The sequence below is a fragment of the Oryctolagus cuniculus genome, chromosome 19 (assembly GCF_964237555.1).
Source record: "Oryctolagus cuniculus chromosome 19, mOryCun1.1, whole genome shotgun sequence".
Lineage (NCBI taxonomy): Eukaryota > Metazoa > Chordata > Mammalia > Lagomorpha > Leporidae > Oryctolagus > Oryctolagus cuniculus.
In genome coordinates this window covers 25724211-25747134 of record NC_091450.1, presented here as the reverse complement: position 1 = coordinate 25747134, position 22924 = coordinate 25724211, and the positions used below count along the sequence as shown (strand labels likewise).

The following is a 22924-nucleotide window of genomic DNA, read 5'->3' as shown; positions in this document are numbered from 1 at the left end:
CGTGTGATTGGGTGACTTTTCCCACACAGGCCTCAGATCCCCACTTGTAAATGCGGGTGAAGGATGTGATCTCTGAACTACACCCCTGAGTTTACTCAAACACAAACATGGATTGCAGCTCTGCCCTCTGGGAGCTCTGGGCGCCGTGAAACACATTCAATGATTTTATCCCCCCAGCAACCTCGTGCAGAAAATGCTTTTATCTCCTTATTTTACAGATGAGCAAGCTGAGGCTTGGAGACATGAATGATTTGCCCGGTGTGGTTCTGCTCATAAGCACGAGGCAGCATCTGCACGTGTCTGGCTCCAGAGCGTGAGCTATAAACCCCAGTGCATCTGCTCACCCGCCTCACCTGTCCCCACGAGGCACTCTTGGTGCCATGGGGAGACTGAGCTTAAAAACACGCCCAGACCCCACCCCCAAGACCGCGACTGAATTGGTGTGTGCGAGGACCCGGCATGCTTTGAAACTCCAGGTGATTATAATGTGCAGCTGGGTTAGAACACCCTGCTGGGGGTGGGGGTGGGGGTGGGGGTGGGGGTGGGGGTGGGCATTCGGCACAGAGGCTAAGACACCACTTGGGGGGCTGGCGCTGTGGCGTAGCAGGTAAAGCCTCCACCTGCAGTGCCGCCATCCCATATGAGCACCGGTTCAAGTCCTGGCTGCTCCGCTTCCGATCCCGCTCTCTGTTTTGACCTGGGAAGGCAGTAGATGTCCCAAGTGCTTGGGCCCCTGCACCCTCGTGGGAGACTGGAAGAAATTCCTGACTCTTGGTTTCGGGTCGGCCCAGTTCCAGCTGTTGCAGCTACTTGGGGAGTGAACCAGCAGATGGACGATCCCCCCCCCCCCCGCCTCTGCTTCTATGGAACTCTGCCTTTCAAATAAATAAATAAATCTTAAAAAAAGAAACCCACTTGGACATACGCATCCCACATCAGAGTGCTTCAGCTCAAGTCCTGGCTCTGATCCTAATTCCAGCTTCCTGCTGAGGCGCACCTGGGAGACAGCAGAGATGGCTTGAGTACTTGAGTCCCTGGCTCACGTGAGAGCCCTGGACTGGGTTCCTAGCTTCTGGCATTGGGCTGGCTTGGCTCTGTCTGTTGCAGGCATTTGAGAAGTGAACCAGCAGATGAAAGCGCTCTTGTTCACTCGCTCGCTCGCTCGCTCTCCCTCCCTTTCAAATAAATAAAAAGAAGCCTTGCTATAGAAAGTATGCGCACTTGTCTTCGTGCAGATTAAACTTCAAACATTTCAGGAGTATAAACACACTTTAAAAATGGACAGACTTTGTTTTTAGAACAGTTTTAGGCAAACAGAAAACTTAAGCAGAAAGTTCAAAGAATCCCCACATAATCCCCTTCTCTCCCTTGCTTTCCTCTGTTGTTACCATCTTGCGTCAGTGTCGATGAACCAAGGGCAGAAGGCTGGATTAACTGAAGTCCACAGTTCAGTTTACCTTAGGGGTCGCTCTGGCCAGTGTACATGCTACAGGATCTGACAAGTGTACAATGACATGAACACGCTGTGACAACATCACACATGGTACTTTCACTGCCCTAAAAACCCTCTGCCCTCCAACTACTCCTCTCTCCTGCCCTCTCCCTCTCCCCAAACTCCTGGCAACCACTGATCTTTTCGCCGTCTATATAGTTTTGCAAATTTATTTTTTAATTAAAAATGTTTTTAGGGGCCAGCTCTGTGGCCTAGTAAGTTAAGCTTCTGCCTGTGACACCAGCATCCCGTATGGGTATCAATCCAGTTCCCTGCTGATGGCTTGGGAAAGATTTTCCAAATGCCTGCCCTGCACCAGCATGGGAGAGACCTGGAAGCAGCTCCTGGCTCCTGGTTTCGTGTCACCCCAGCTCCAGCCATTGAGGATACTTGGGGAGTGAACCAGTGGATGGAAGACCTCTCTCTGTTTCTCCCTCTCTCTGCCTAACAAGTAAATAAATCTTTATAATTTTTTTTTTCAATTTAATTGAAAGACAAAAAAAAAAAAAAAGAGCTCTTTTGCTGGTTCTCTCTCCAGATGCCTGCAACAGCTGAGGCCAAAGCCAGGAGCCTAGAACTCAACCTGGGTCTCCCACATGGGTGGCAGGGACCCAGACACTAGAGCCATCCTCTGCTGCCTCCCAGGGTGCACATCGGCAGAAAGCTGGCATCAGAAGCGGATCCAGGACTCTAACATGGAACATGGGTTCCCAAGTGGCATCCTAATGCTATGACAAATACCTGTCCCCAAAATTTATTTTTGAAATCATTTTTACATTTAGCTGCTTGAGTCTTCTGGTACTTAATTCTGTAAATTTCAAGCAATAACTTTTTTTAATTTTGTAGTTTTACCATCTTCAACTGGGGAGACTAAAGTAATAATTTCTTTCAAGCTCACAGAACTAAGTATCATGGGCAATTTGCACAAAATTTCCAGTGCAGATTTTTATTGTTTGGAGTGCTCATACTCAGGAGGATACGGAATAGAAACGCAAACTCAGACTTTTTTAAATTATTTATTTATTTATTTGATACAGTTACAGAGAGAGAAAGAGATCTTCCATCCATTGGTTCACTCCTCAGATGGCCACAATGGCCAGGGTTGGGCCAGGCCACAGCCAAGAGCCAGGAGCTTCATCCGTGACTCCCACGTGGGTGGCAGGTGCCCAAACACTTGGGCCATCTTCCACTGTTTTTCCCAGGCCATTAGCAGGGAGCTGGATCAGAAGTGGAGCAGCCGGGACTTGAACCAGCACCCACAGGGGATGCCACCATTTCTTTTTTTTTTTTTTTCCAGACATAGCTCTACCCACTATGCCACAGCGCTGGCCCCCACAGTCAGACTTTGGAACACATGTATCGGGAAAGGAGAGGACAATGAGTTCCATGGGCCAGGAATGGCTCTGTGAGCTGCTGCTCAACCCTCACGGGTCCCAGAGGACTGGGTAAAGGCCGGACAGGGTGGACTTCCCTGGCCGATGGGCCCGTGTAAGCCACAGAGACTTGGACCGAGGTGCCGGGGCAAAGCCAGCTGTTCAGTGGGTCGAGTTCAGGGTTCCTGGTGGCATTCAGCAAGAACTGAAGCCGGAGGATGCAAATGAGTCCAGGAGGCTACAGAACACGATGTGAAAATCAGTGCTTGTGCTGGGGCCATCAGGAGCCACTGATGGTTAATGAGCAGCAGAGTGACACAGATCGACATGTGTGGGGAGCTGGGGGCAGGGGCGTGGCGTGAGGATCGTGCAGACATCACTGTGAGGTCAAAAACGGCACTTGATACACCTGCTGGGGCCAGCAGAGTCTGTCTGCCCAGCCCTTGAACCTGGGCTGCCCCAGGGTGCTCTGAGCAACAGAACCTGATGACAGGGCTGTCAGTTCCCAGTCTCGCCCAGCTGCCCCGCAGAGGTGCTCAGGCTAGCCCACGGGGGGGGGGGGGGGGGGGAGTAGGGAGAGGGAGAGGGAGGGAGGGGGAGAGGGAGAGGGGGAGGGAAAGGGGGGAGAGGGAGGGAGGGAGAGGGGGGGAGGGGGAGAGGGACCGCATTTCTGCTTTTCCGCTCAGGCTAGGAAGGACGTGACCTCACCCCGCAGGCGAGACGGGGGTGGGCGGGGAGCGTGGGCGGGGAGCGAGGTGAGAGGTCGGGCTCCTCTGCTGGGACTCTGCAGCGTGGCACACTCACTCGTGGCTGCCCCTAACCAGGCCTCTGCACCGAGGCGTTCCAGCGGCGCCTGCGGGCTGTGCGACCCTGGGCGAGGCACTCAGCCTCTCTGGGCCCAAGGTGCTGGCCGTGGGCACCTGACACAGTACTGCTGAACAAACAGGACCCGCATCCCTGGCGCCTGGGGCGGGTGAAGTCCGATCTCTGCTCCAGGCGACGCCAAGCCCTAAGCCAGGCTGCTCGGGCCGCAACGGGCATGCGCAACACGCAGACCTTGGCCTCTGCACACCGGTCTCCACCGACCGCAGCCCGCGGGCGGAGGGAGGGTGAGAGCCAGCAGAGGCCCAAAGCCGCTGGACTCGAAGCCAAGGGAGACGGGGGCCGGCCTGAAGGGCGCAGGCTGCGTACTGGGGGCGGGGGGCTGGCCCAAGACAAACACGGTAGCTTGTTATAAAGCATCGATTAAATCGCTTAAGGCTCCAGGAAAAAGGAGAAACAACCCCGGAAGGTCGAGAGAGTTCCTTACAGAGCACCCCCGGCCCCCGCCGCGGCCAGTAACGACGCCCCCGACGTGGCACTGAGCGCCCCCCGTGGGACACATCCTCCACGCGTGCTCCGCCCCTCCCCCCCCACCTTCCCAAAACTCGGCCTGAAGCGAATCCTGGGACAGGACGCAGGCCAGACGCCCGGAGCGCACGGGATCGCCTGCAAGCCCAGGGTCCGGGCTCTGCAGAAGCCAAGGACCGACGCAAGGCGACACGGGGCGGCGTGACCGTGGGCCCGGGGCTGCAGCAGCTCCCGCGCGCCGGTGTCCCCGGGGCCCCAGACCACCGCGCCCCCAGCCCCGGGCCACCTGCTTCTCCGAGACGCAACCTCTGGGGGCAACGCCTATGCCTCCCTCACAAGCAAGCAAAGGGGGGTCACGGAGAACGGACCCCCCTACCCTCGGGAGCCGCCTTCTCAAGTTTTACCGCAGCCGCACCTAAGTTCCAAACCCGCCCACGGCACGTTCCGCGCGTGCGCACAGCCCTCCTCTCCCGACACTTATTTCGCGCGCCTGGAGGGGCAGATTGGGCCCGCCGGGCGGAAATGCGCCTCGGCCGGTTCCGGTGACCGGGTCGGCGGCCAGGGTGGCGGCATGGAGGAGGAGGTTCCTCACGGTGAGCTCGCAGAGCGCGCGCGGGCGGCAGGGCGGAAGCGATGCGAGCTGTTCTAACTATAATCCTGTCTCCGCGCAGACTGTCCCGGGGCTGACAGCGCCCAGGCGGGCCGAGGGGCCTCCTGTCAGGGATGCCCCAACCAACGGTTGTGTGCCTCTGGGGCTGGCGCCGCTCCGGACCCGGGTAAGGAAGGGACCAGGCCTGAACAGGAAGTGAAAAGCGCAGGCCCGGAAGTGGGGAGCCTGGGGCGGGAGAAAGTGGGCGGTAGTAGTCGGGGCGGGACCTGAGGGATGAGTGACAGGCGCGGGCTAGGAGGTAAGAGTGTGGCGGAAGGGGCGGGGCCAGAGGAGGCGGGGCGTGGAGTGGGTGGGGTGAGGGGCGGGGCTTGAGTGGGCGAGGCCTTTAAAAGGCGAAAGGCGGGACCTTAAGGGTCATTGACAGCCGTGGAGTCCAAAGGCACGCTAAGAGGGGCGGGGCTCCCAGGACGACGGGGCGTGGCCAGAGGGTTGAGTGACAGAAACAGATTGCAGAGGGTAGAGTAGGTCGGCGTTGAAGGCAAGGGAGCCCTGGGGCTTAAATCCTGGCTCTGCCGCTTTAGGCAAAATCGTCTTCCTTGTGAGCAGTGATTCTGCCACTCGGTGCACAGAAGTGTGTGTGACTCGCTGTGAACGCTGTCCGCTGTGGTGCAGCTTACGTGGACCGGAGAGGCGTGAGCGAGCCATTAGCACTGGGAAGGGGAGGACTCGGAGCCCACTCGGGCAGGCTTGGGCTGCAAGCAGCGTGCCTGGGGAAGGGCTGTAGCCCCCCAGAAATGGAGAGAGACCCAGTGTGCCTATAGATTGGGAGCAAGGTGGTGAGCGCACTCGTGTCTGGTGAACAGCAGGCACCTGTTAGGCCCGGCCGCCGGGCAGGCTCCCGGGCTCAGCTTGCTGGACGTCTGGGGCCAGGTCGTTCCTTGCTGCGGGGTTGTCTACCCGCTTTGTGACACCAGCAGCGTGTCCAGACATTGTCAGAAGTCCCTGGACAGGTCTTTGTGCAAGGCTGGGAGCCATTTCTGTGTGCAAAGTGAGCCCTTCCGCCGGAGTCCCGCGTGGCCCTACTTACGTTCCAGCGGGTGCCCGATACACGCGGCGCTCTCAGGCGTGGTCCTCGTGGCACGTTCAGGCGTGGTAGCGGCCCTGTGTTCCCGGGGGCACTCGGCACCTCCGCTGGCTGCCGCCTGACGCAGGACGCAGCTCCGAGGGGCCTCCCTCCCTGACTGGTGGTGGGCGCTCTCTTTGCAGCCCTAGAGGAGATCAAGGAGAAGATGCAGCCCGTGAAACACAAGATCCTGGTGCTGTCCGGAAAGGGCGGTGTGGGGAAGAGCACCTTCAGCGCCCACCTCGCCCACGGGCTGGCAGAGGACGAGAACTCGCAGGTGGGACCCTGCAAGGGGCTGCTGCTGTGCGGGGTGCCCGGGTGGCTCCTCGCGAGCACACTCCTTCCCCTGAGTGGGCTGGGCCTCTGGAGTCCCGGCCCCTGCAGACCGCAGGGGCCTGACCAGTGGGCGTGACGGGGTGCACGGGGTCCCCGGCCAGGAGGGCGGATGGCAGGTGTACGTCCGCTCGCATGCGTGTTACATGAGGGGTGGACTCCTCCTTCCTCCTCATTAACCTCGTTCTGCTTCTCCCCTAAACCAGGCGCCTCGCAGACCTTGCTGGGGGACCGGGGCCGGCCACCTCCTCTCTGTACAGCCCCCAAGCTGAGGGCCGTGTTTCCTTTTAACTTGCGACCTGTCGTCCTTGGTGTTGCCCACAAAGCCTGCGTTTTTCTGTTTGGCCTTGCGCTGGGCAGCTCATGCCTGCCCACTCCCGTGTTGCCCTCTGGGTGGCCACTTTTCATGCAAGCTGTGCCGGGTGGCTCAGCACCCCAGCTCCGCCCACACCCCTGCTGGGACCCTGGGCAAGTGACCAGCCTCTTCCTGCCTTGGGGTTCGCGTCTTGAGGGCCTCGGGGCTGAGATGATGTGCGTCCGGGGCTGAGCGCCGCGTGGAGTGGCAGTCGTGCCTGCTTTACCCACCATCTGGGGTACGGAGGAGTGATGGTCAGCTCTGTCCTAGACAGGACTCTGCGGCCTGCCCAGGGCACAGCCCAGGGCCAGTTTCCTCAGATTGTCCATACCGCCTGGCATCGTGTTTGCGGCTGGAAACGGTGCAGAGTACTCCTAAACAGCTCTCTGAAGACGGGCTTTGCCCCCGCCCATGGGAGTGGGCCTCTGATTGCATGACTGGCTTCTGTGGAGTTAGGGTCTGAGGTCCTGGAGCTGCTGTGCGCGGTGTGGAAACGTGGCCAGCCAAGCTGACTCCCCAGCCGTAGAGGCCTCACTGGCCCTGAGAGCACACGCGGGCAGCGCGTGGCTAACACTGCAGGTGTCTTAGTTTGCTGCTTTTTTTTTTTTTTTTTGACAGGCAAAGTAGACAGTGAGAGAGAGAGACAGAGAGAAAGGTCTTCCTTTGCCGTTGGTTCACCCTCCAATGGCTGCCTCGGCTGGCGCGCTGCTGCCGGCGCACCGCGCTGATCCGATGGCAGGAGCCAGGTACTTATCCTGGTCTCCCATGGGGTGCAGGACCCAAGTACTTGGGCCATCCTCCACTGTACTCCCGGGCCACAGCAGAGAGCTGGCCTGGAAGAGGGGCAACCGGGACAGAATCTGGCGCCCCGACAGGGACTAGAACCTGGTGTGCCAGCGCCGCAGGCGGAGGATTAGCCTAGTGAGCCGTGGCGCCGGCCTTAGTTTGCTTTAAGATTTATTTATTTATTTATTTGGGGCCGGCACTGTGGGATTCAAGTCCCGGCTGTTCTACTTCCAATCTGCTCTCTGCTGTAGCCTGGGAAGGCAGTGGAAGATGGCCCAAATGCTTGAGCCCTGCACCCCATGGGAGACCCTGAGGAAGCTCCTGGCTCCTGGCTTCGGATCGGCACAGCTCCAGCCATTGTGGCCATCTGGGGAGTGAACCAGCAGATGGAAGACCTCTCTCTGTCTCTGTCTCTCTACCTCTCTATAACTCTGGCTTTTGAATAAATAAATAAATCTTTTTTAAAATTTATTTATTTGTTTGAGAGAGAGAGAGATCTTCTTTCTGCTTGTTTACTTCCCAAATGGCTGCAACAGCCGGGGCTGGGCCAGGCCAAAGTCAAGAACCAGAGACTCCGTCTGGGTCTCCCACGTGGGTGGCAGGGACGTGAACACTGGGGCCATCTCCTCCTGCTCTCCCAGGTGCATTGGCGGGAAGCTGAGTAGGAAGCAGAGCAGGCGAGACTCGAACCAGTGCTCTGGTACAGGATGCCAGCAACAGGCAGGCGTTTCGGCGGGGGTCTGACCTGCAGCACAGTCGTCCCCCCCACCCCCTCCCCACTGCAGACGTCTTGTCGATTAAAGTCAGGCGTCCAGATTCCTTGTCGATTAAAGTCAGGCGTCCAGATTCCGCCTTGCCCGCTGTCCTGCCTGTGACAGGGGGAAGCTTGGCACCACCTTGCTCAGGGCCCCTCCCGGGGAGCGCTTCAGGCAGGCGGGTGTGTGTCACCCCTTTCGGAAGGGTCTTGGACGACTCCCGGGTGGGTGAGGCACGTGCAAGCTGTGGAGAGGCAGGAGGAGCCTTCACAGGGTGCGCCTGAGCTGGCAAGGGAAGGAATTGCGTGCCAGTGCCGCCTCTCCACCGCAGGGGCTGCTGCTGCGGGGCAGGGGTTTGGCCGCGCAGGCGAGACGCCAGCGCAGAGCCCTGGAGGCAGCAGGGGCCCTGGCGCCCATGTGGGAAACCTGGGTCGGGTTCCCAGATCCAGCCCAGCCCAGCCCAGCCCAGCCCAGCCCAGCCCAGGCTTTGCAGATCAGTCAGCGGGAGCCCTCTCTGGATTGCGCACTCTGTCTCCGTCTTTTCCACTTGAACACAATCTTTTGAAAAGCCACTGATGCCCATAAAGTGCAAGTGGGTGAGCTTCCTGTGTGCTCTGACTGGCGAGCACCGCTCAGACAGGTGAGGCTGAACCGGGAGAGGCAGCTCGCACTGGTCACATGACCCTGGGGACCCCCCCCACCTCTTCTTGCGGGGGAGCGGGGGTGCTGGGTAAAGGCGAAGCTCGAGGTGTTGACGCCCACGGCATCCCTGCGCCCCCGCCTCCTGCAGGCACTGCCTCGTCACACCGGTTCCTGCCCGGAACGCTGTGGGCGGAAGCAGGGTGCTGATAGATTCCACCGCACATCTGACAGGGACGCGGGGCGCCCGTGACCTGTCGCAGGGGCTGTCAGCACCTGTGGTCCCATCGCCGGGGACCCATGCTCCCTCCATTTCCGGCATCCTTGCCTCGCTTCAGTCACTCCCTTCTTTGTGTGGAGGGCACTTTCTCGGCAGGAGGCTGGGGACACTGTTCCCAGAGAGAGGGCGTGGAACCCGAGTGGGCACTGGGGCAGCCTCTGTCAGGGCCCTGGTGCTGGTGTCCTTTCCCAGGTCCTGAGGCCCTGATGCTAAATGCCCCCGCGTCCAGGTGCAGCGGGCCCAGGCTCCCCAAGTGTCAGGGAGCAGGCCAGGCTGCCCGGCTGTGCTGCCGGCCTGCTCCAGCAGAGGGCGCCGGAAGCCAGCGCAGGCTCCTGGACCTCTCTGGTCCTGACCGCTGGCCTGAGAGGCTGGGTTTGTGCAGAGGGAAGTCACAGACTTACCAGAGGTGTGCGCTTTGGCTCTGAGACATCACAGCTTTCAGATAAGTACCGCCCTGTTCTCCGGAAGGTTCCAGAAGACCGTGTCTGACCCCGCTTCTCCAACGGGGAGAGCAGGGTATTTGGGGTCGTCAGAGCCCCCAGCAGCTCTCCTGGATTTCCTCATTTCACCTTTCTTGGTTGCAGGCTGATCATTAACCTTCAGGGTCACAGGGCTGTGCAGCCGGTCAGCTCGGCGGGATCTTTGCTCCAGCCCTCCTCGCCTGGGCCCATGGGGAGTGGGAAGAGCACTGGCCATGGAGGCGGGAGACCTCAGTTCCTGTCCCTGGCACTGGGCCTCTCAGAACCCCAGTTCTTCTGTAAAGCAGAGAGAGTGATGCCCACCGCCTGGGCACATGGCAGCAGCTGAGCAGACGGTGGCTGAGCCCAAGGGTGCATGTGGCCTCCCACCACCCCCACCCCCCAAGTCCTTAAAGTCACCCGGAAGGAGCTCGGCCAGACATGGGGTGGGGGCCAGGCAGTGCTGAGCTTGGCCTGAGGGGTTTGAACTGACTGCTGCTGGCCTGGAAGCCGCGTTCTGTCCCTTGTGAGAATCCACGCCTGACGCTGGCTGACGTCCCTACCAGTTGTGACCCTGGGGTGCTGTGCGCTCGGGTGTAACCGCCTGCTCTCTCCTTCCCCAGGTCGCTCTCCTAGACATTGATATATGTGGGCCGTCCATCCCCAAGATAATGGGACTGGAGGGAGAACAGGTAAGAGCCAGATTGCACACGTCGGGCTGTTTTTCTCACAGTGTAAACCGTGTTAACACTCAGCTGTTACCCCTAACGGGGACAAGCAGAGCCCGTACATTTTTGCATGGACCTGATGAACGCAGATAAACGTTCGCTTGTCCACCTGTCCACTTCTACAGCAGCCGTGGACTACCGGGGCGGGATTCTGGATAAACTCCATCCGCGCCACTCGGTTTCGTTGCCTTCTTAGAAGGGAAGGGAAACAGCAAGTGAATTATTGCAGAAGTGAGACGTGGAAATTCAGCCGTGACCAGGAACGCTCAGCCGGGGCTTGCTAGGGTCTGCACCCTGGAGGAAAGGGCCGGCCTCTGCCCTTGTGGTCTCCCTGGGGAACTGAGACTGGGAGGCCGGTGACTGACGCAGGCAGGGGAGGGACCCCATGCGGCTCCCTTCCTGCTGCCTTGCAAAAAGAGGGCGTCCATATGCCGGGCCTGGCGAGATTGGCTCTTTCTTGGGACACAGCGGTGATTGGGGCGGGTAATGCCCCTGCCCCGTGGCAGAACCAGAGGACTTCAGACTAGAGCAGGGTGCTCCCTGGGCACCCTCCCTGAGAGTAGCCTTTGGTGCACAGCAAAGGGAGGTGCCAGCTGGGAGGTCAGCCTGGGCCAAGGGGAGGTGCCGGGGCCTGCAGTCCGGGCAAACTTTGTCCTCAGCAGAATGGCCACAGGGCTGCAGGTGCCCATGGCAGAAGGAAAGTCCTGACAGGTGCTGGTAAGGCCTTGAGTTTGCTTCTGAAGTCGCCAGGGGAGGGGGAGACCCCCCGTGGCTGAGGTCAGGTGTCAGGACACAGGCATTCTTGACCATACGTCGCAGTCAGTGCCACCGTGATGACACAGGAGTGTTTAAGGAGTGTTTAAGGATACAATGAGAAGAAAGAAAACAGAAGTTCTCCTTTCTTACACACTATATAACCATGTCACGGGTACCTTCTTTCAAGACCGGAGACTTGGGCCGGCGCCTGCAGCATAGTGTGTTGGGTCTCCGCCTGTGGCGCTGGCTTGGCGCTGGTGCGGGTCCTTGCTGTTCCTCTTCAGATCCAGCTCTCTGCTGGTGGCCTGGGAAAGCAGTGGAGGATGGTCCGAGTGGTTGGGTCCCTGCACCCACGTGGGAGACCCAGAGGAGGCTCCTGTCTCTTGGCTTTGGATCGGCCCAGCTCTGGCTGTTGCGGCCATTTGGAGAACGAAACAGCAAGTAGGAAGACCTCTCTCTGCCTCTGCCTCTCTGTAACTCTGCCTTTCAGATAAATAATCTTAAAAAAAAAAAAAAAAAAAGGAAATGTATCAAATAAGTATGACTGGAGGCTGGCGCTGTGGCTCAGTAGGCTAATCCTCCACCTGTGGCACCGGCACACCAGGTTCTAGTCCCGGTCGGGGTGCCGGATTCTGTCCCGGTTGCTCCCCTTGCAGTCCAGCTCTCTGCTATGGCCCGGGAGTGCAGTGGAGGATGGCCCAAGTCCTTGGGCCCTGCACCCCATGGGAGACCAGGAGAAGCACCTGGCTCCTGCCTTCAGATCAGCGCGGTGCGCCGGCCACAGCACGCCGGCCGCATTGGAGGGTGAACCAACAGAAAAGGAAGACCTTTCTCTCTGTCTCTCTCCCTCACTGTCCACTCTGCCTGTCAAAAAAAAAAAAAAAAGAGAGAGAGAGAGAGAGAAATTTTAAAAAGTATGACTGGAAATAATGGTTTTTAAAATGTATTTATTTATTAGAGAGGCAGAGCTCCCATCTGCTGCTTACTCCCCAAATGCCTGCAATAGCTGGGGCTTGGCCACAGCTGAAACCGGCAGCTGGGAACTCGGTCCAGGTCTCCTTCAAGAGAGGCAGGAGCCTGACCACTTGAGCCGTCACTTGCTGCCTCCGTGGGTCTGCCTAGCAGAAAGCTGGAGTCGGGAGCTGGTGCTGGGTCAGACCCAGGCACTCCGGTGTGGGGTGTGGGCACTGGAGCTGGCACTTAACTGCCAGGCCAGACGCGTACCCTAGGTAATTTTTTTTTTTAAATAGACAAAACTTCAAGTCCTTCACAAAGGACCATATATTGTATGGTTCCATTTGTGTGAAATATATAGACAAAACCATAATGACTGAAAACAGATTGGGGGCCGCCTAAGGCAGGGGGCTGGGAGCAGAACCAGGGGTGACAGCTGCGGGGGCCAGCGTTTCACTCTGGAGTCAGGGAGACGCTCTGGAATTGACGGAGTGAGGGACGGACGCCGCTGTGAACAGAGAGCCCCCCCGTTGTACTCCAGTAAAGCTCTCGGAAGGGGTGAGGCTTCATCCGGAGCGGACTTTGGCTCGCGGCTGCTCCGCGCTGCTGTACAGCAGCGTCGCTCCAAGGCTGATGTGTAACTGGAAGTTCTCTCAGTTCCGCTTTCTAATAGAGGCTGTGCAGAGCTGCACCTGCCGCTGATGGACGCCCTCTGCAGGGGGGGGCTGCCCGTCGACCCCAGCTCTTCCCCCTCGGGAGCGTCAGGCCGCAGCTAGGGCAGTTTGGAGCAACAGGTAGTTCCCGGGGCGAGCGTTTGGCTTAGTGGTTCATGCACCCGCATCTCGGATGACGACGCCTGGGTTCCCAGCTCCGCCTTGGCCCCTGATCCCAGCTTCCCGCTGACGCAGACCTGGGAGGCAGCGGCCCTGGCCCAGACACTTGGGTTCCCGCCACCCACCCGGTAGACTGGACTGCATTTCTGGCCCAGCCCTGGCCGTTGCGGGCATTTGAAGAGTGAACCAGGGGGTGGGATGGCTCTCTCTTTCTCTCTGCTCTTGAATTTAAAAAGAAAAAAAAAAACTTTTTTTTTTTAAAGGAAAACATTATTCCCTTCACTCTTGGACTACTAGAGAAGCAGCCTCACTGCCCCGTGGTCACCTGCGTTTTCTTTCTTTTTTTTTTAAGATTTCATTTATTTATTTATTTGAAAGTCAGAGTTACACAGAGAGAGAAGGAAAGGCACAGAGAAAGAGAGAGAGAGAGAAAGGTCTTTCATTCACTGGTTTACTCCCCAGTTGGCACGCACGATCTGAAGCCAGGAGCCAGGAGCTTCTTGCAGGTCTCCCACGCGAATGCAGGGGCCCAAGGACTTGGGCCATCTTCTGCTTTCCCAGGCCATAGCAGCGAGCTGGATCGGAAATGGAGCACCCAGGACTCGAACCGATGCCTATATGGGATGCTGGCACTGCAGGTGGCGGCTTTACCCGCTACACCACAGCACTGGCCCCTCACTTATATTTTCTCAACAACAACCAAGCCAATTCCCGTCACTCTCTCCCAATGCTTCAGACCTCAAGCCACGGTGGAACTTGAGTGACTGGTTCCCTGGCCAGGCAGAATTTCAAAACAACACAGTTTGGGAGCCAAGGGTATTTATAGGCTTGCGTCTTCCATGGCCCGCCCTGAGCTGTTACCTTACTGAGGGTTCAGAGGTCACATAAGACAAGGAGCTGTGTTTCATAAAGCTGTGTTCTTGGTTCAGTTGTGCACAAAGTGTGACGTGGGTGTGCTGTCTCACATGCGTGTCGATGCTCCCGTCCGCACAGGTTCACCAGAGTGGCTCGGGCTGGTCTCCGGTGGTGAGTTACCCCTTTGCCGTGTTTTCAGGGTGGGGTGTGGGGGTCGTGTGCACCTGGTGGACTGGTGGCCCGCCTGTTTGTCAGCCACAGGCATTGCCTGAGGCGCCTCTTGAGGCACAGTGGACACATTAAGACCCTTACGTCTGAGGGGCCACGGCTCAAACGTCTGCAGCCTGTGGGCCGGCGTTCTCTGCTCTGGTCGCTGGAAAGGCGTCATGTGTAACTGAACAGCCATGCTGTGTTTCAATAAAACTTTATTTACAAAATCAGACAGTGGGCCCCGTTTGCCGAGCCCTAGTTGAGACAGTTTGGAAGTGACACCTGTTCGTTTCGGCTGAGTCTCCTGTCACTGCCAGCCACCCGGGCCTTCCAGGTCGCCCCAGCTTGGCGGCCTCTGTTCCGTGCGGTGGGCTTTCAGCCAGAGCTGGGACAGGGAGCCCCGGCAGTGCTCCTCTGTGTGCTGTTGAGTGAGGTGTGTCTCGCCCTTGTCCCCTGCCGCCTCTGCAGTACGTGGACGACAACCTGGGGGTGATGTCGGTGGGCTTCCTGCTCAGCAGTCCCGACGACGCCGTCATCTGGAGAGGACCCAAGAAAAACGGTGTGCCGCCAGCTTCCCCTCCTTGCTCTCGTCCCGCCGAGGCCACGGCTCTGGGCTCCGTCCGCACCTGTGCCGTCCCGCCGGGCCCCGTGCCGCGTCGGCACCAGCGTGGTCCGACAGCACGATGGGAAGTGCCAGCTCCCGCATCTCTTAGGAGTTTCCCCTCCTTAAAACCTGTGGCACCCTGCAGTTACCCGCCGGCTGGCGTCCCCGGGGCCCGTTGCTGTCAGGGAGAGGGGTGTGTGAGGGAGGAGCCACGGCAGGCTGGGCTGTCCTGGGGCGGAGGGCTAGGACCAAAGGTGCTGCTGGCCCTGCCGCCCGTGAGGTCGTTGCCAGGCAAAGCACAGACTGCACCAGCGTGGTCCGGCCTTAACCGCTCCCGTCTGACCCCACTGGCTGCCAGCTGCGCCCTCCTGTAGGTGCGACCACCTGCGGGCGTCTGTGCATAGAGGTCACGACCCACTCCTTCCCCAGGCATGATCAAGCAGTTCCTCCGCGACGTGGACTGGGGCGAGCTGGACTACCTCATCGTGGACACCCCACCGGGGACGTCAGACGAGCACCTCTCGGTCGTCCAGTACCTGGCTGCGGCACACATCGATGGGGCTGTGATCATCACCACCCCGCAGGTGAGCCGGGCCCGCCCCGCGTGGCTCCGAGCCGGCCTGTAGCCGCACCCCGCAGGGCCGGCATCACTGCTGACCAGCTGGCTGGCCTCCGTTCGCAGTGTCCTTGGTCATCTGCAGTAGGGCAGAGTGGCCTGCGCTTTCCCTGGGTGCCGCCAGGTCTGCGGCGCTCATCCACTCACAGCATCTGGAAACCTCCGGTTTCAGTAGAACCAGCCGGGGGTGGGGGAGCCAGGCATTTGCAGGCCAGCTCCGAGGGTCCTTGCCCCTTCTCGGGGGATGTCCCCTCCCTCTCTACCAGTCACTCACTTCTTAGCTGTGCCGTGAGGCCCCTGTGACCCCAGTCTGAAGCGCATACCCTCCTTAGCGCCGTGCCACATAAATCCTGTGCTGAACAAAGACAGGGCTGTGGCTGCTATTGATCTTTTCTTAAAAAAAATTATTTATTTTATTTGAAAGAGAGATTGACAGATCAATTCATTGATTTTCATCCACTGGTTTATTCCCCAAGTGGCTGTAATGGTTGGGAACAGCCCAGGCTGAAGCCAGGAACCTGGAGCTCCACACAGGTCTCCCATGCAGGTGCAGGGACCCAAGGACTTGGGCCATCTTCCGCTGCCTTCATAGGCACCTTGGCAGGGAGCTGGACTGGAAGTGGAGCAGCTGGGATTCCAACCAGCGCTCGTACAGGATGCAGTGTTGTAGGAGGCAGCTTAGCCTGCTGTACCTTTTTCTTGCTACCAAGGGCTGAGAGTCAAGTGTGTGTCTCAGGGAGATCACTCTTTCAGGAGCCGTGATAGGTAACATGACGGGTGCTAAGGTGTGGCCACACCGGACGCGGGCAGCGTGTGTGGTGACATTGAACATGGATGCGTGGCAAGGGCTGTGGTGGCACACTGGCAGCCAGGCGGTCAGGACCCGGAAGTGGATTTGACGGACTCAAGGAGGGCAGTGCGCCTGGTGTTCTTTTTTTTTTTTTTTTTTTTTTTAAAGATTTGTTTATTTGAAAGAGTTACACACACACACACACACAGAGAGAGAGAGAGAGGGAGGTCTTCCATCTGCTGGTTCACTCCCCAGTTGGCCTCAATGGCCTGAGCTGTGCCGATCCAAAGCCAGGAGCCAGGAGCTTCTTCTGGGTCTCCCATGTGGGTGCAGGGGCCCAAGGACTTGGGCCATCCTCTACTGCTTTCCCAGACCATAGCAGAGAGCTGGATCGGAAGAGGAGCAGCCAGGACTCAAACTGGCGCCCATATGGGATGCCGGCGCCGCAGGCCAGGGCATTAACCCGTTAACCCGCTGTGCCACTGCGCCGGCCCTGCTCCTGGTGCTTTTGCCGGTAGAGTTGTTTCTGTTTCTAATCGTCCAGATCAGGAATCAGCAGACTTTTCCTGTCAAGGTGCAGCTGGTAAATATCCCGGCCTTTGAGGACCCCACAGCCTGGGCCGCAGCCGCCGAGCAGTGCCGCTGTGGAGTGAGAGCAGCCGTAGTCTCTGCAGGCAGGGGCTGGCGTTGTGGCACAGCGCGTAAGCCACCGCTTGTGACACCAGCATCCCCCATCCGAGTGTTGTCCAAGTCCCAGCTGTTCTGCTTCTGGTCTGGCTTCCTGCTCATGCGCCTGGTGGGTTAGAGTCCCTGCCACCCACAGGGGAGACCCAGACGGAGTTCCTGGCTCTTGTTTTGCCCTGGCTCAGCCTGGGCTGTTACAGGCATCTGGGGACTGAACCGTGAGTGGAAGATGATCTGTCTCTCTCTGTCACTCTGCCTTTTGAATAAATAAACAAATCTGTAAAAAAAGAAATGCATATAGGCGCCAGTTCGAATCCCAGCTGCTCTATTTCCAATCCAGCTCCTACTAATGTGTCTGGGAAAGGATGGCCCAAGTCCTTGGGCCCCTGAGCCCACATAGGAGCCCACATAGGAGACACAGGAGGAAGCACCTGGCTTCAGATCAGCCCAGCTCCAGCCATTGCAGCCATCTGGGGAGTGAACCAGGGATGTAGATCTCTCTCTCTCTCCCTCTTTCTCTGTAACTCGGCCTTTCAAGTAAATAAATCTTCTTAAAAAAGAGAAAAGGCAGCCAGCCAGGTCTGGCCCGCAGGCTGTGGCTCCCGGGGCCCACATCTACAGGCGGCACCCACTTTGGCTGGGGGGTGGGGTGGGGTGTTCACTAGCAGAGCGAGCACGGGGGCCCCCCGTCTCCAGACTCCCTGTGCATCCGCTGCCTGGCTGCTCAGGTTCATCCTCATGGAGTTTGTGGGACCTGGCAGCAGCTGGAACAGGGCTTGGCACGTAGCAGGCACTAAGTAAGAGGCAGACACTGGGGTTCCACGAGGGCACGGCCGCCCCTCAGCCACACAGACTCAGGAACGTCTGGTCTCCCACCCCTGACAGGAGGTGTCGCTCCAGGACGTGCGGAAGGAAATTAACTTCTGCCGCAAGGTGAAGCTGCCGATCGTCGGGGTGGTGGAGAACATGAGCGGCTTCGTCTGCCCCAAGTGCAAGGTGAGCGGCGGGGCTGGGTCTCGCCGCCTCCGCTGCTGCTCTCCCCAGCAGCCTTCTGGGAAGTGCAGTCCCAACCAGAACCCTCTGTTGCTGACGGGAGGAAAATCCTTGCGGTGCTGGCTAGTCCAAGCCTTTGTGGAGTTTTTTTTAAAGTTTCTTTAAAAGTCTTCTTTAGGATTCTGAAACCAGCCCTGTCTTCCCCCACCTCCCGTCCCTGTGCCTCACAGAAAGAGTCGCAGATATTCCCCCCGACGACAGGGGGCGCGGAGGCCATGTGCCGGGACCTGGCGGTGCCCCTGCTCGGCCGCGTGCCTCTGGATCCACTCATAGGTGGGTGAGTGTGCGCGCCCCGCCCTGCCCGCCCCCGCCCATCAGGGCCTTCGCTCCCATCACCCACCTCCCCCTGCTGCCTCAGCACAGCCGGCCCCATGCTGCAGGGGTTCAGAGCAGGGCGGGTCCCTGGGAGGCAGGGGCAGGATTTGGAAGGAACGCACCAAGGAGAGGGGACGGGAAGGGGTATGGCCATGGAGGAATGGGGCTGAGATGCTGATCTCGGGAGGGCGCCCTCCCCACACCCCGAGACAGCTGTTGCTCTCAGGGGGCCACGTTCCACGAGGAAGCTCATGACAGGCCAGGGCCCCTGGGCCCGAGGAGCGCACCTGTGGGAGCTTCCGGCAGCAAAGCAGGGCACCGTCCTGGTCCCAGGTCCGTCCCACATGCTGTGGGGCATCTGGCGGCAGGGGGTGGGGAGCAGGGCGCCCACTCTCTTAAGTACTCCCCTCCCCCCAGAGGTGTTTCCCCAAGAAACAAATAGTGAGGCCTGGGTCTGAGAGCAGGGCTGGGGAAAGCTGCAGAGGGAGCCTGGGCTCCGCTTGTGGACAGCCTTGCGCCTAGGCCTGGGGGGATTGGACAGCATCAGCCAGGGACGAGAAGCTGAGAGAGGTCTCCTGGGGCCCGTGTCTGCCCAGAGCGGGCTTGGTGGCGGGGAGGGGTTGGTGGAGAGGAAGGGACACACACAAGAGGGGAAGTGGCGACAGGAATTGGCAGGCAAGGGGAGGTGTCCAGGAGGTCCGTGCTGCCCAGCCTGAGCCATGGGGAAGAGGGCCGTCATGCAGATGAAGCCAGAGAGGCCGGCCCCGCCATGGTTCCCTGAGAACCGCCATCCAGGTGGGAGTGGAAGCTTAGCAGGGGGTGAGGGTGGGCCCGAGGGTGGCACAAGGCTGCTCTGCGGATGGGAACAGCCCCAGAGACCCTGAGCCCCGGGCTCCTTCCCCTCTCCCACATCCACAGAGGCTTCCGCGGTTTCCACACAACTGCTGCTGCTTGCTTGGCCTTTGCTCGCGTGATGAGCCACCCCCCGCCACGCAGTTTTCCCACAAGAGGCGCCCGTGTTTTGTGAGAGCAGGGGCCTCCCCACACAGGCGGTGGGGGCAGGGTGCAGCACGCACCACACGCAGTCACTGCCCTCGGTGGGCTCGGTGCCTCGGACGTGTATGGGGGGGACCTTAGCCCATGATGAAGGGTCTCTACCTGCGGGAGCATCTGGGCCCGTGGAGACCCCCTGGCAGCTGAAGGGCTTGCTCTGAGCTAAGAGGATCCAGTGCCTGCTTAGGGGCACAGCCCTGTGTGACAAGGCCTCACACCCTCAACCCCACCTGGAGATGAAAGGGGCCGGGAGGGGCGGTGAATGCTGTCACACAGCCACACCTGCCGCAAGGTCACCTTCCTGGGATCTGGGGAGGGTGTGGGCACGTGCTTCAGCCCCTTCTGGGACCTGGTGGCAAAGGGCAGATTTCTGAAGCTATGGGTCCCAGGCCTTCCTGCCCGCTCTGAGGAAGGACGGAGGGTCCAGTGTCCACGGTCCTAGCCTTGGATGCCTGCTCTCCTGTAAGACCCAGGGACAGCAGTGGTGCTGCGAGGTGGCTGCGAGGACGCCGGGGAAGTGGGGACAGGGCCCTGCTGCAGCCTTTCCCAACAGCACCACCTGGCCGTGGTGAGCGGCCGGGGAGCAGCCAGAGCATGGCGGCATGTCCCAGCTGTCAGGGAAGGAGGCCAGGGTGAAAGGCACAGAGTGGCCTGTGTGTGGCTGCTGAGACCAGCCAGCTCCCAGGCCTGTCCAGCAGGCGTGAGCTTGGGGCTGTCCTAACTGGGTCCACTTAGGCCCATGGCCCCCAGGCCCATCTGGCTCCACTTCTGCCCCCACATTCCTCCCAGGGTCCTTCTCTTGCTCAGTTTCCCATCCCTCTGGGCAACACAGTCAGGGTGTCAGGGACATGACAGGCAGCCTAGGTCATCTGACAGGCTCGGTGGGCAGCAGTGGGCAGGGCACACACAGCCCTGTGCTCGGGCCTAGGCAGGGGGCAGAGCCAGCTGGGCGTGGGTCCACCCGGCGCTGAGGGTTGGCAGCGCGTATGAGAGGGGATCAAACCAACAAGGTGCCCCCCCAGTCTGTGCCCATCGGGACCACCGGGTAACACCACAATCTGTGTGTGCCCAGGACGGGGCAGGAGCCGAGAGCCATGGGCTGTGAAAGACTGGCCCTGGGATAGAAGTACTCAGTAATGTGTACTGTGCTCCCATTCATGTTTTAAGTGCGTGCATGAGTGTGGGTGTGCCACATTTATCTGCATACAGGGTATCTGGAAAGATGCCTAAAATACGACTAGGCCTTTTTGGACCCACTTTTCGTGGTATATCCTTTTGGAGACAAATGGAGCTCTCTACTCCGCTGGTTCACTCCCTAAATGCCCCTTACAGCTGGGACCGGGCTGGGCCAAAGCCAAGAGTGAAGATTGTAATCCAGGTCCCCGACATGGGCGGTGGCAACCCAACGACTCGAAGCACCACCTCGGCCTCCCGGGGTCTGCATTAGAAGGAAGCTGGAGTCAGCAGCACAGCTGGGCATTGAGCCCAGGTCATTGTCATTGTAGTCACGCAACTGCTGGCGCCAACACTCTCCCCGCCCCCAGCCCCCCACTTCATACTTCCTTTACTCGAGAACCAGTGAATCCCTTAAAACGCACTCGTGGGCCAGCCCGGGGGCCGCAAGCTGTTTTTTGCGGGCCTGGCACCTGCCCTTGTCACACCCCACCCAGGTGATCTGTGGTCACGTGGAGGTGGCAGCTGGGTCCTGGAGACCCGGATGTCCCTCCTGAGCTTCTCGTCAGTGAGGTGGGCTCCGGATCTAGCTGTCACCAGCGCAGGAAGAGCCCCTGGTCTCCTTGCCACTGTGTTTTCTCATGGGTTTAATTTTCTGCCGTGTGTTTCTTGAAGGCAAGAGTTGTGACAAAGGCCAGTCTTTTTTTGCTGAAGCGCCGGACTCACCAGCCACATTAGCCTACAGAAGTATAATTCAAAGTAAGTGCGAGAGGCCGCCTGGGACCCTCAGCCAGCCGTGGGGCCGGGCGGGAATAGGAGTGGGGTGGGCTGGCCCTCCCAGCGAGCACCAGAAGCGGTCACTGCTGCCGGCGGTCTGGGATGAGCAGCAGGAAGCCAAGAGCCCGGGAGAGACCTCCTGATGTGTCCACGCTGGGAACAGATTCGCTCTTCAGGGTGAAATCCACAGAAGAGCAAACAGTAAACACAGAACCCTGGTGAGCCGGACCACACGTGTGCATGGGCTCCGTCAGCCAGCGGGCCTGGGTGTCGGTGGTCACGGCTTCGTGTCCGAGTTTGTGGCCAGCTTCTGTCTGCTGGCTGAAGTGACAGCAGGGTTAAGTGTGGGAGCAGGTTTCTCCATTTATAGAATGGGCTGTGGCCAGGCCTCCCGCCGCCGGTCCCCACTGCAGCAGGCAGCGCGGGGTATTCAGGTCAAGTTCACGGCCACGGAGCTGTCGCCCAGTGAAGATGCACCTCCCCCTGCCTGGGGCTGCCTGGGGACTGACGCTCTGCCTGCTCCGGCTTGTTTGCCAGGAATCCAAGAGTTCTGTGGCCTCCGCCAGTCAGAAGACAAGAACCCCGTGAGTTCCTGAGACAGAAGAGCCCCGAGGGCCACAGCAGCAGAGCCATAGGGTTTGCCGCCAGAATGTCCAGCCCGACCTGACCAGCTCGGGGACAGGTGGGGCTGCAGGCAGAAAGGGACCAGAGTGTGGCATGGTTCGACGCCGCTTGGATCGTCTGACGCCTGAACACTTCCCTGTAGAACATAGGCCACGGGCTTTCCTTACGGGTGTGCCATTTGTGAAATAAAAATGCTTCCTGGATCCCCCCCTCCCCCCGCCGCCGCCTGGGCCTGCTTCCCGCGCACAGCAGGCCGTGGGGACGCAGCTCCAGCCGTGCAGGAGCCCATCAGCTTCCTGTCCAAGCTGTTTCTGCCTCTGCATGAGCAGACCTGGAACAGCACCAGCGGCGTGCACGTGTGGCCTCACGGCAGGGGACACGGCCACGTCACACGGAGGGAGCTGTCATCATGGTGAGCCCCACGCTGGACACGCCGCACAGCAAGACGGCAACTCCAGGCTCGCCGTCACTGCCGCGTGCCCTACAGCTGGGTCTGACACACACAGGAACTGAGACCAGCTGAGGGAAGGGGGCGTTGCTGTCTTCCATCCCGCTGGGGCGTAAACGCAGAGGGCTGGGCAAATCCCTTAGGTCTCTTGCTCCCGTTCTGTCATCCCCGCCCCGGTCCCGTGCACGCCTGCTTGTGTTGGTCAGATTTGCACGTGGTCTGTGGGAGGAAGGCCGAACCCCTCTCCAGGGCACGAGGGTGCAGCGCCCGGGGCAGCCCCACCACCTCACAGCACGGGGAAGCGCTTCCCGCAGGTTCCCCGGCCCTCGGCTGCCAGACAGCCTTGACCCCCTAACACTGGGGACTCTCGAGCTTCTGACGTCACCTGGGCGGGCCTGCCTGTGAGGCAGAGGTCAGCTACAGCCTCTATCCTGAGACTAAACCTGCAGAGGCAGGGCGAGCCTGCTCAGATCTGAAAGGCATCACCTTCTCACCTCCAGAGATACCTGCTGAGTTCAATAAACACAGATTCTTCCCTCAATTCTATAGGCTTTTTTGTTTTTTGTTTTTTTTTTTTAAAGAAATCGTTAAAGGGCCCAGCGTTGTAGACTAGTGGGTAAAGCCGCTGCGTCCCATACGTGAACTACTTCGAGTCTCGGCTGTTCTACTTCTGATCCAGCTCCCTGCTGTGGCCAGGGAAAAGCAGCAGAAGACGGCCCAACTGCTTGGGCCCCTGCCACCCACATGGGAGACCCAGAAAAAGCTCCTGGCTCCTGGCTTCAGCCTGGCCCAGCCCTGGCTGTTGCGGCCATTTGGGGAGTGAACCAGTAGATGGAAGATCTCTCTGTCTCTCCCGCCCTCTGTAACTCTGCCTTTCAAATAATTTTTTCAAAGTCA

At 59.4% G+C, this 22924-nt stretch overlaps 1 protein-coding gene across 1 annotated transcript; it reads left to right on the top strand.

The window, feature by feature from the left end:
• The first annotated feature begins 2500 nt into the window (after positions 1 to 2500).
• On the top strand, positions 2501 to 22568 carry NUBP1 (NUBP iron-sulfur cluster assembly factor 1, cytosolic). The gene is made up of 12 exons (XM_070065006.1): positions 2501 to 3397; positions 4125 to 4808; positions 4887 to 4991; positions 6092 to 6225; positions 10178 to 10246; positions 13819 to 13851; positions 14359 to 14449; positions 14924 to 15078; positions 17470 to 17580; positions 17808 to 17910; positions 20854 to 20937; positions 21493 to 22568. Exons 2-12 carry the CDS (start codon positions 4787 to 4789, stop codon positions 21549 to 21551), a joined length of 966 nt encoding a protein of 321 aa, XP_069921107.1. The 5' UTR covers positions 2501 to 3397; positions 4125 to 4786; the 3' UTR covers positions 21552 to 22568.
• The last annotated feature ends 356 nt before the right edge of the window (positions 22569 to 22924 follow it).

What these genes read in the sequence shown, in the direction of transcription:
- NUBP1 (XM_070065006.1), top strand. Translation starts at nt 4,787, where the DNA reads ATGGAGGAGGAGGTTCCTCACG. An exon ending in GGAGGAGGAGGTTCCTCACG is followed by an intron (nt 4,809 to 4,886) that starts GTGAGCTCGCAG and finishes GTCTCCGCGCAG; the next exon opens with ACTGTCCCGGGGCTGACAGC. An exon ending in GAGAGGACCCAAGAAAAACG is followed by an intron (nt 14,450 to 14,923) that starts GTGTGCCGCCAG and finishes CTCCTTCCCCAG; the next exon opens with GCATGATCAAGCAGTTCCTC.